Below are 12,279 nucleotides of genomic sequence, written 5' to 3' on the forward strand. Positions count from 1 at the left end.
AAATAATCCGATGCTTCCTTTGGGCTTGTTTTCATAGACCTGGTTGCTTATTTCTCTCGCCGAATCCGGCAACACCGGCTCCATACCAGCTCTATGAGACAGGGGAGTGCTGTCTCTCAGACTGTGCCCATCGGAGCGCTCATCTCCACTGTGTTTGCTTTGGCTGTCAGCGCCCTGACTGACAGAAGGCTAAATCTCTCCGGGACTACTGCGCGTCATTCACTGTTATTCATTCCTGCTCTTGGAAGCCAACGAGGGACTCGACGAGCCATAAAGAAATTGTTCATGATCATTTCTGCACTCTCTCGGATGCAGCGACGTGCATGCTAGTGTGAGTGTGTTTCAGCGTGCGTGCCTGAGCGCGTGCCTGCGTGCGTGTGTGTGTGCATGTGTGTGTTGTGCCCTCAGGCAATCAGATTGTCATCCTGGGTGGTCTCAGTAAAGAGGTGCAGAACAGAGCTGTTTGTAAGGTCAGTCTTCCATTGGTACTCACACCTGAGTAGCTACCAGCTCTACTGGAAATAATCCGTTACCGCAGGACACCCACTGTACTCCTCCCGGTGTTTGATGCCAGGGGGCCCGTGTGCTGCTGACTCATACTGGAAACTTCAGTGATAGTAGTGGGCAAATGCAGGTTTTCAACCTAAATCCCATTGTTGTGATGTGAGATCATATGATGGAACCAGCTGGTAATCAGAAGGTCTCCGGTTCACCCACCCACTGTGCCTCTATGATTCAAAGTGTCCCTGGGCAAGACACTTAGCCCCTAACTGCTCCCCGAGCACTGTAGTAGTAGAGCTCACTGGTCCTAATAATTAGGATGGGTAAATGCAGATGACAAATTTCATATATGTGCAAATGTGCAGTGATAAATACCTCCAACAATAAATAAAGGGGCCAAACTCAGCATTATTATTATTAATAATAATGTATTAATAATAACATTACAGTATGGGAAAAATACCCAATTGTATATATTCTGTGTTTTTCTCTGCAAAATGAGGTAGTGTGCTGTGGGCTATATGACGTCAAATGCATCATTTCAGATCATTGGTGTGTGTGCGTGTGTGTGTGTGTGTGTGTGTGTGTGTGTGTGTGTGTGTGTGTGTGTGTGTGTGTGTGTGTGTGTGTGTGTGTGTGTGTGTGTGTGTGTGTGTGTGTGTGTGTGTGTGTGTGTGTGTGTGTGTGTGTGTGTGTGTGTGTGTGTGTGTGTGTGTGTGTGTGTGCTTGTTTTATTGTTGAATTGTTTATTGGATCTTGTTTAGTCAATACAATTATTTGTTTTTAGCTCCTGCTCATTTGACTACTTTGTCTCATCTGTTTAAGGAAATAGGTAGCTGATATATTGCACTTTTACCTTAGCGCTAAGTATGCTCTTGGTTGCTTGTTATTGCAGAAAATGCACTTATAACCTCTGGTGATTAGTAGCTTTCGTTCCCTACCTTTGTTGATTGCACTTATTGTAAGTCGCTTTGGATAAAAGCGTCTGCTAAATGACTGTAATGTAATGTAATGTAATGTAATGTGTGTGTGTGTGTGTGTGTGTGTGTGTGTGTGTGTGTGTGTGTGTGTGTGTGTGTGTGTGTGTGTGTGTGTGTGTGTGTGTGTGTGTGTGTGTGTGTGTGTGTGTGTGTGTGTGTGTGTGTGTGTGTGTGTGTGTGTGTGTGTCTGTGTCTCACCATGTGTGGCTCCTGTCCAGGCTGGCACTGAGGACAGGGTTGGCAGCTGTTGTTGGTCTGGTTGAAGAACTCAAACTCTCCACAGCTATTGTACTCAGCACGAGTAGAGCACACCCAGCACACCTAGAGGACAGAGACAGCCAGTGAGACACAAATACATGCAGAAATAGTTGGCAGAAACCTCTCATCTCCATATTCTAACTTTTTCAGTTTTTTTCCCCGTCAATTAACGGCCTACTTGATCAGCCTTACATCGTCACACAAAAGCATCAAAAGTAGCAGATCCACAAGCTCGAAACGTGGCGCGAAGCTTGAGCTTGTAGATCGGCTACTTTTGCAATTTAAGTACAGTTTTGGATGCATATGAGGTTTCCATCTGACAGAGACGGAATTGCAGAAGGTCAATAAACAGTATAATGCCCATATTCATCTAGACCAGTGGTTTTCAAACACAAAAAGTGGACACAAAGTAAAAATCTCACCTGTTATCACTCTGTAAACGTGTATTTTTATTTACTAATGCAAAATAAATAGTTTAATGGATTCTACTATTCTGCCACCAAAATGTGGAACGCCCTACCACCACCAGGCATCAAACAATGCGACTCCCTATCCTCATTCAAAACCACCATAAAAGCGCACCAGTCCGAAATTTACAATAGGACCTAGATAAGTCTTCTAGTTTGCCACCAGAGAGGACCCCACACACCCCGCGCTGTTTCTGTACATATACCTTTTATTGCTCCTGTATTGATTGATGATTTGTATTGTATTGTATGTCATGTATATCTTTATGATTCATTGAATACATACAGTAGAACCACTATGGAAACAAGCCATCAAGGATTTTTTTGCGTTATCTTTTAGCATTGCTGGCATAATTGCTATACTGTTTGCAACTTGTTGACTTTATAAGTTTTTTTTTTTTAAAACGTATTATTCGCATGAAAAAATCGCCCCCGGTGTGTAAGGACCTTTAGTCTTGCATATAGCATGATGAGAGATCTCCTGTCTGATTTTGACATATAAATTCAGTGAATGCGTTAACATTGAGTGGAAACAATTCTGGTAAAAAAAAGAACAGTATCACAGAACCAATGCAAAGACTTTAGGGCGTTCCTTCATATTGGGCAGTATCAGAATGGGTTTTCAAAGTTGCATAATAGGCGTAGGTTTGTTAGCGTTAGTTTGTTAGCGTTGGTTTTCTTCACAGTCCAAGTCCATTCAATGAATGTAGATTTTCCCCTGACATATCAATAGGCAGAGATCTCTGATCATGTAAGATTGCCTTGGCTAGCCTGAATCCATAATTATGAGTGTCACACTTATAATTTCCACTCCTCTTCATTTCAGGCAATTACAGTATGTGACATTTTGCGTTGCGGTGATTTGTGCTACTGGCAGGGCTTTCTTTATTTCTTTATTTGGAGGCTGTTTTGAATTAAATTTCACTCGAAGCGATGATATTTCAATCCTCAGTTAGAGTAGCAAAGAGTCGCATAACCCATTACATGGGCATTTATATAAATACAGGCTAATGGTGTCCAGGATATAAATGGGTGCATCTACTCAGAACAGCTGCTGCCTGGACTCTCAAGCTTCTTCTCCTTCTGCCTGTTCTGATTTCTGAAACATCTGCTTGTCAATCACCAACATCTGATGTTCACGAGGTTAACCATCTAGTGCAGTGGTTTTCAACCCTTTTCATATCAAGGTCCATTATTTATTCGGCATTTGAGCCACGGAACCACCATTTGATGAGATTTAGACTCTCAGACCAAGACTAGAATATTTTGTTATCGTTGGATAAGATTTTGTCCACAATTCCATGCTGTATTGATGTGGTGACAGTATTTGTGGCTGTATTGAGGAGAGATGACAGGCTAACGTTGATCAATAACAATTATTCTACATTCTCTAAATATGTAGACTTCTTGTAAATTAATTAAGTAGTGCAGATGTTTAATAATAATTTAACTCTTGAGTTAAATTATTATATCTTTAACTATCAAAGATCTATAAGGGTCCATTTGGTTACCAACTCTCATCATTTAGCTGGGGACCACCTGGAACCCCCTCAAGGACAACTGGTGGTCCCCAGACCACTAGTTGCGAACCACTGATCTAGCGCTCCCTATACTGGGCATGTCAACATTTGGCGAAAATAGCAGGTCTACTACAAGCTCGAGCTTGTGGATCAGACATCAGACATTTAAGATTTCTTTGGCTATTCAAAAAAAGCAGATCTACAAGCTCATAGCTCATAGCTACGAGCTTGTAGATCTGCTATTTTTGAAAAATCATGATTTTTTTTGGCGAATCTTTGAATATATATATATATTTAAAGCGAACGTTTGTAACTCAAATCTTTGCTTCTGGGGGTCCCTGAAGCCATCTGGTGTGGAGGGGGGAAAGGAGCGGGCCAAGTATAGAGCCCTCGGAGACCGCGGGCAATGAAGTATATAGAGGGTGAAGTTAGTATTAACATTAGCATTTCATAGGTTGGAAGGATTCAAACGCCTTTACACTTAGTTGTTGACATTTAGACTTGGGACGTGTCTGGAGAAACTGCGGTTTTTCCAATGCTGGCTCCTGAGCAACTCTACTGAAGTGGGCTTGGGGTTTTAATGAATTTGGGCTGAAACCAAAACCTCGTTTTGGTTTTTGCTTGCAAGTTTCCCCCATCAGCACACTGATGGAAAGACCATGCTCGGGTTCAAGGAATCTGTGAGAATTGTTATTGGCCTTGGGACCGAGCCTCGCTAGTTATAGGAAACCAACAATTCAGTGTTGAAATACGCTAGTTACTTTACCAGCAGTTTCATTGTTTTAAGGACATATTTTTGCAATTATCATTTTTGTACATCTTGTAATAATAGTTCCCCATAGCCATCAGCGAACGCCGATCAATCATAGTGATTCCCCGACTGCACCTTTATTCAATCAAATCAAGAATGAGTGACTTCATTTGAACGGGAGAGAAACCAAACCACTGAAGAGCAGAGAAACCAAAAGTGCATCAACATCTCCATCTTCATCTGTTCTGACACATTAGTGGAGAGATCATTGCTGGCCCTGATCACTGATTTATAGACTGATAATGGTGTGTGTGTGTGTGTGTGTGTGTGTGTGTGTGTGTGTGTGTGTGTGTGTGTGTGTGTGTGTGTGTGTGTGTGTGTGTGTGTGTGTGTGTGTGTGTGCGCGCGTGTGTGCGTGTGCGTGCGTGCGTGCGTGCGTGCGTGCGTGCGTGCGTGCGTACTTGCGTGTGTACTTGTATTACCATACTTGTGAGGGCCAAACGTCCCCTCAAGTACAGTATAGTAGGATTTGAGAAATGGACATTGTGAGAACAATTTCCTGGTCCTCACAAGAGAGAGTTGTTTATGGTTTTAATAAAAGCACACAATCTACAAGCTGCACATCTCTGAGCTGGTAGATATATTATGTTCAGTGTGCAACACTGTTGCGCGACTATAACTCTGACTTTTAGGGTTAGTATAGATTGTGGAAAAAGCTGTTGTTGTCCTCACAAGTATAGCAATACCCATACGCCGCGTACACGCGTGTGTGTGCGTGCATGCGGGCGAGCGTGCAAGCTAGTACGTATGCGAGCATGTGTGCGTTATGTGTGTGTCACTGTATCAATGTGGCTTATTCTAATATATAGCAGCTGGTATGTATACATATTCAGTTGGGTGAATGGCAGGCCAGAAGTGAGAGACCCCCACAATGCTGAACGCTGAGACACTTTGCTGGCTCCCAAAAATCAGTGACAGACGAGGAAATTACTGAGGGACAGAGAAATAAACAATAACACATATCTTGTCCCTTCCTCTCTCCCTATCGCTCCATCTTTCACACACAAACTCTCTTTGTACACACACACACACACACACACACACACACACACACACACACACACACACACACACACCGACGCACGCATCTCAGTGCTGGCTGTGGCTTAAGTTTACTCCAAACCATGGAACACACACCACGAGTGCCTGGGGATCAACTAGCATCCAACAGGCGACCACACGGGGCTACAGGTCAATTGAATGCAGTTGGTGTCGGAGGGAAAGGGCTCCGGCTACAGCAAACACAGAAGCAGCTGTGTGCTATGTGGCATCATCTGCTCCCAAAGATGATTCTATGATTCTGCACGTTCCAGAGAGAAAGGAGGGGAAAGGAGGGGAATTAGTGCGCGACTGCGTGCGTGACTGCGCGCATGCATGTCTGCGTGCGTGAGCACACGCATGCACACAAGTGCATGTGTGCACACATGTTTCCGTGTGTGTGTGTGTGTGTGTGTGTGTGTGTGTGTGTGTGTGTGTGTGTGTGTGTGTGTGTGTGTGTGTGTGTGTGTGTGATTTGGGCTTTTGAACACTGCAGATGAATGCAGGACGTATTGCTCAATCACCGTGACCATTGATTAACTGCACAGTTAATCAGTTAAATGGTCAACAACAGCAATCCACAAACGTGACGTGCGCACATCACATACGCGCGCACACCGACCCTGAGGCACTGCAAACCAAGTTGCATTCCCCTACGCAACTTGTTTCCCTGCCCCTCCCCTTCTCTCTTGTTCCTCCCTCCGTTCCTCTCCCCCTTCCCTCGTCCGTGATCAGTGTCTGCGTTTGTACGCAGACAAAAATAATCCTCTTAGCCCTCATAATCCGCTCGTTAATTTACACCTGATCCATAGTCCACTGACCTCACATCCTAAACCCCCGCAAACCACCTCACAGGAACACAACAAAGCCCCAATCCAATTTGCAACTTCAAAAGTGATCTTAATCCATTATAACAATGTGCCTGCTTTTTGTTGGGGGGGTCTGGATAATCCATTCGCAGTCTTCGTGTAAACACGTACACCGGTTGGAATTGGAGGTGCTGGCGTGTGGGCGCCCCGCCAGTGCGTTTCAACATCAAAACAAAGAAAGAGTGAGAGAGTTTTGGGAAGAGATTCTCTTCAAGATAACAGAGATGCCTACTCCAAAAAAAGGAACTCCATTGGCCGACTAATTGCTACACGAGTGCTGCACAGTTGTGCAATGCCCTGGCAGAGAGAACCTAAAGTCTAGATGTGTCTGTGCCAACACGTGCGGCATCTTGCCTTCTATCTGTCTGTGGCCCTGTGTGCATGCAGGGCGGTGTAGCCACTTTTGGGGGGCTCTCAAAAGTGTCTGGCCGATCGGAATCAAGCTCACCTCATCCAACTGCAATGTGGGAAACCACTTTCAAGTATGTTTTCATGCGACGGAGGGAGAGAGAGGGTGAGGAGTGAAGAATGAGAGATGGAAAAAGAGGGAGGGTTGGGAAAGAATGAAAGGTGGGAAAGGAGAGGAGGAGTTGGAGGAAGTGGAGAGAAAACAACACAAAGGAAAATAAGAGAAAACGGTTTGACAAACACAGCAGGCAAGGCCTGGACTGCTGGCATAGCGGTCCAGGCACCTAGGCTACAATACAGCCTGACAGCGCGGGTTGCGGGTTGCGGGTTCGAGTCCCGATCCCGAAACCCTTCTCTGTCCCCATTTCAGCCTACATTGTCAGCCTACTTTCCTATCTATAATAAAGATCCTTTAAAAAAATGTAAAGACAGCAGGTGAAGGGAAGCAATGGGGAAGAACGCAGTGGGACAACTCATTTACAAGCTCACAACGTGTCAAGCTGCCATGCACTGTGAGGTTGTAGATCTGCTGCTTTTTTGGTGAGCGAGAGATAAGACAACAGAGAGCAGAGAGAGGGAGGGGAGGACAAAAGACAAGTGGTGGGTAAGGGGTATGGGGGGATACAGAAGAATAAAGGGATGGTATAAGAACAAAAACAAATAGGTAAAGTAGCACGAACCAACAACGAAGAGAGGAGGATGGCCTTAACTTGACTTCTTCTCTGGGACATCTTCACTTCTTCCTCCTGGGGCATAGAGAGAGAGAGAGAGAGGGAGAGAGAGAGAGAGAGAGAGAGAGAGAGGGGGAAAGAAAACAAAAGAGCGGAAGCACATGAATGATGAATGATGTTATTGTCTATTCTTGTTCATACTCATGTAGTTTCCCAACCCCCCATTGCAAAATTAATTTGACTCTGAAGGTGTAAAAGTGGACCTTCACAGGTCCATGTTCACACTCTCAGAGTTACGGTAACTCTCAGAGGGTTTCGCGGCGCTTTCTCAAAATCAATGCCTCACTTATTCAGCTACCACACACATGCATCTAATTGCATTCTTGAAACGGCCGAGTCATCGAACATCGATGTGTGCCTGCAACAGTAGCAGCATCATCGGTATGTGTGTCTGCGTCTTAGTGTTAGTGTGTGTGTGTGTGTGTGTGTGTGTGTGTGTGTGTGTGTGTGTGTGTGTGTGTGTGTGTGTGTGTGTGTGTGTGTGTGTGTGCGCGTGCGCGTGCGCGTGCGCGTGTGTGTGTGTGTGTGTATGCATGTGTGTGGGCCCTCCCCCCCACTGATTTCACAGTCCCAAACACATCATCGCCCATAAACATTTGATGGCAGGACAGCCCATCGCATTCCTGCGCCTCGTACCTCATGCAATCCTCTGCCGACACCGCGCTCAGCAAGAAATGATGTCATTTAATCATTTGGCCCCGTGTGTGTCAACTCAATAACTGCGACGGAGGCCGTGCATAATAGGAGGAGACGAGGAGAATGACTGAATCTCTCACTCGTTCGCCCACTCACTCGCTGGCAGGGACAGGTGTCCCCCCAGCAAACAAACCCCCCCTCCCCCATACACACAAGTAGGCCTGTTGTGTTTGCGTTAGCAACCAAATTCAAGCCATGGTGGTTTGGTTTTTCGGAAAAGGCCTTGGCAGGGAGAGACCCGTCGGCTGTAAAGGTTCTGGAGAGCTCACAGAATGGAACACGTACACAATCGAATTGCCCTCAAATTAACATGGAGATCAAACGAGCAAACGTGATTTATTCCATTCCTCTTTTTATGTGAGGATTAAAGTGACTCGGGTTCAAATGAATGTATGTTTAATGGTGTTTATAGCAACAATTTTGTAGTTGAGGAGTTTTGTGTGTGTGTGTGTGTGTGTGTGTGTGTGTGTGTGTGTGTGTGTGTGTGTGTGTGTGTGTGTGTGTGTGTGTGTGTGTGTGTGTGTGTTGCCAAAGCTCAGCCCTCATCACTACCTCCAGCAGGAAGGTTGTTATTGGCCATCAACCAACACAATAATAACAGTGGGCTCTTATTTCTCACTAAAGCATAAATGAATGTGTAACCATGTGTGTGTGCACGCACGTGGATGTGCGCCGCGCATGTGTGTGTGTGTGTGTGTGTGTGTGTGTGTGTGTGTGTGCGTGCGCGCGCGCGCGTGCGTGCGTGCGTGCGTGCGTGCGTGCGTGCGTGCGTGTGTGTATTTGTATGTGTTTGTATATGTGTATATGATCTGTCTGTATTATTTTTTTCGTTTTCATGTGTGGCTTGGCTTGCAGCGCGAACAAGTGTGTGTGCTTGCAGAGAGTCTATATGTAGGTGTGTGTTTCACAGAGAGAGGGCGAGAGAGAGAGAGAAAGAGAGAGAGAGAGAGGTAGAGCACGAGAAAGTGTAAATAATTGCGTCATCATAATTGAAAGGATATGCGTTGGCGAGGGCCTGCAGCACAGAATCACCTATCAAAGTCTTGTTTGAAAGGGAAAAATTGAGGACAGAATTAGTCATTCAACAGCTCACTGCAACTTGTGTACAGCATAACACTTGTCCACATAGGCAAACATCTTGTATCGACAGAGAGTCTTCTTTAGCTTCATAAACCCTGTGCTTTTCTTTTTAACAGAAATGACCTTCTCTCTGGGTATAGGGAGAAAAATAAATGCCCACATTCCAAGACACCCTCCATCAAGCAAACACACACACAGTGCCACGCACGCACGTTGCTTCTTCGCAGCTTGTTGGGTGTAAACAAATTCTGATTTTAATGACCATCTCGTTATGGTAGCTATGCCGCAGTGTGCTTTCTACTTCGCCTATACCGAGGCCTTCTCTGTACGTGTGTGTGTGTGCGCGTGTATGCGTGTGCTATCCACGTGCCTATGTGTGCCAGTGTGTAATTGATAGGGGCGTGTGCATGTACTGTACCATGTGTGTTGTTTACAGAAGTGGGTGTGCAGGCAATAAAGCGAGCAGTAACTAACTTGTTCCCTGTTTGTTGTCCCTGAAACCAAAAACGTACACACAGTACTCAGTACTTTTTTTTGCTGCGTAAAAGCTGAGAGCGCTTGTTGCCTTGTTGTGCTGAATGTTTACCTGGCAAACGCCCACATGCCCTTCTTAGAGTTGCACTATAAATCCACCCACACACTTCTGCATGCATGGACATAAAAAAATAAAAAAAGACACACACACACACTCTCCTTTGTTCCTAATTTTAATACACGAACAAAGAACGTGAAAAGCCTTTCTTTACTTTTTATGGAGCATGATCTATCTTGTGGGTCACTCTCGAGACTGTGTGGCTGCTTTGTGCAGAATGCACGCAAATCTGATTTATAGGACTGACTGTCCACACTCTGTTGTTTGCAGGTGATCAGATTGGATTTGTGTACTTGGACATTGTCGACCTATCTGCATTGGTTGCTGTGGTACCGAGTCACGATCTAACACAATGCTTAATTTTTAAGGTCGGAGCAACCCGATAGCTGAGTGGTTTGGGTGCGTACCACATGGACTCTAACGCCTGACAGGGGGTCCCCGGTTCCATGTCCGGACGGAGGGACCATATGCAGCATTTCATTCCCCTGCTCTTTCTCTGTGTTTCCTGTCTTTTTCTCCACTGCACGTATCCAATAAAGGCTCAGAAAAGCCCCAAAGAATAACAACAAAAATAATCAATTAAATTAACCGATTATTCAATTTTTTATTGACGAGCGACACCACAATGAAGTATAAATTCAGCTTCAGTGTCTGTGTGACCAGACGGAGACGCATCTTTAGAAATCTGATTTGAATTGCATTTCACACGACCTAGGAATGTGGTTCAAATCTAATCAGCAAGATCAGTTTGCATGTGTCTTTTTTTCCGTTTTGACTTGACAATATAATTGAATGAAATAATAAAAAACAATCTGATTCCAATCTGATTTGGGCTGCCACTGCGAACACTGCCTAAATTAGGTATCTGAATCAAGACTTGTCTTCTCACAATTAGTATGGCTCCAACAACAGCATTATTAGTAGTGATTCAGTAGCATACATCACTACAAACTCGGCAAAATAAATGTCTATATATACAGTATGTTTATGTGTTCTCATGCACGCATGCACCGTATATACCGTGTGAGTGTGTGTGTGTGTGTGTGTGTGTGTGGTCTTGTGACAGGTTTACGGCAGCAGGTAAAATCGTACAGAGAATCAGACGGCTTTCCTTAAACACAAAACAAAGTGGAACCAATTGACGGTACCGTCGCTGGCTAAATTACTGTTTCCCCTCACTGTTTACCTCTTATCTACGTTAATTAGATGTTTGCCCTTAATAATTTGTACCGTATACACACACACACACACACATACACACACACACACACACACACCAATACACACTCACACGCATTAACCCTCACACGCAAATCCATTTTTTTCTCTTGGAACACTGGGAGAGAGTAAATGACAAAAACAAGACACATTTCTTTGACATTAAGTTATATGAACTTTATGTCAGGCCAAACTAAGCACACAAAATGGGAACGTCTCAATGTAAAAGTCATTATCTCAACCCTATATTTCTCTCCCATTTCATAGCCTGGATTACTATGTTCATAGTGAAATAAGATTTAAAGTGATATTTATGTGTATTGGGAGAAGCAAAGACAAACACGGCTTCCGCAAGAGACGAAGCCACACATGCACATGCACGCACAGGCGCGCGCGCGCACACACACACACACACACACACACACACACACACACACACACACACACACACAGACCATACACTGTAATTATTGTTATCAAGTAAATTTCTCATGGAGTCTCTTTGACAGATAATTGCTGCAGGAGCATGAAACAACAGGTTGGGAGAGTGGGAAGAGAGAGTGGGAGAAAGCCTGAGATGTCGAGTGAGGTAGACACACAGAGAGACAGAGCGAGAGCAAGGGAGTGAACGACAAAGACAGAGTGGGGGGGGGGGGGGGGTGGCAGACAGCGAGAAAGAGAGAGAGAGATTGAGACAGACAGAGAGAAAGGTACAGAGACGATACATACAAGTGCCAGGGACTCACTTAAGAGAAGTCAACGTTTGTCAAAAGATTGTAGATCTACAAGCTATTTTTGAACGGCTGAACAATTAAACAGGGCATAAGTGTTTAAACTGTCGCCTATTTTGCTGGGGACCCCCTGGAGCCCCCTCAAGGACCCCTGGGGGACAGCGAGCGACAGACAAACAGAGAGTGTACAGTGACGTGTCCTTATGTTTCTTCCCCTAGTGTGTACACAGTAAAGTCCTGGGTGTTCATTTGACTTTGAGAGCTGGCCCATATGGACTTTTTGGGTCTTCATTTTGTTTGGGTCTTCATTTTTGGGGGTCCGTTTAATGAACACTGAGGATTTTGACTGTGTGGATGCAGGTAGCCTCCCTGTTGTGTG

The 12,279-nt window shown here is 44.8% G+C and overlaps 1 protein-coding gene across 1 annotated transcript in view; it reads right to left on the bottom strand.

The window, feature by feature from the left end:
* edar (ectodysplasin A receptor) overlaps positions 1-12,279 on the bottom strand; it is a 61,901-nt gene that overhangs the window by 35,111 nt on the left and 14,511 nt on the right. Inside the window, 2 exon segments of the mRNA XM_084084001.1 lie at positions 1,680-1,802; positions 7,533-7,598. Coding sequence (XP_083940127.1) covers positions 1,680-1,802; positions 7,533-7,583 — 174 coding nt within the window. The 5' untranslated portion in view covers positions 7,584-7,598.

This window comes from Gymnoscopelus microlampas, assembly GCF_963454915.1.
Source record: "Gymnoscopelus microlampas genome assembly, chromosome: 17".
NCBI lineage: Eukaryota > Metazoa > Chordata > Actinopteri > Myctophiformes > Myctophidae > Gymnoscopelus > Gymnoscopelus microlampas.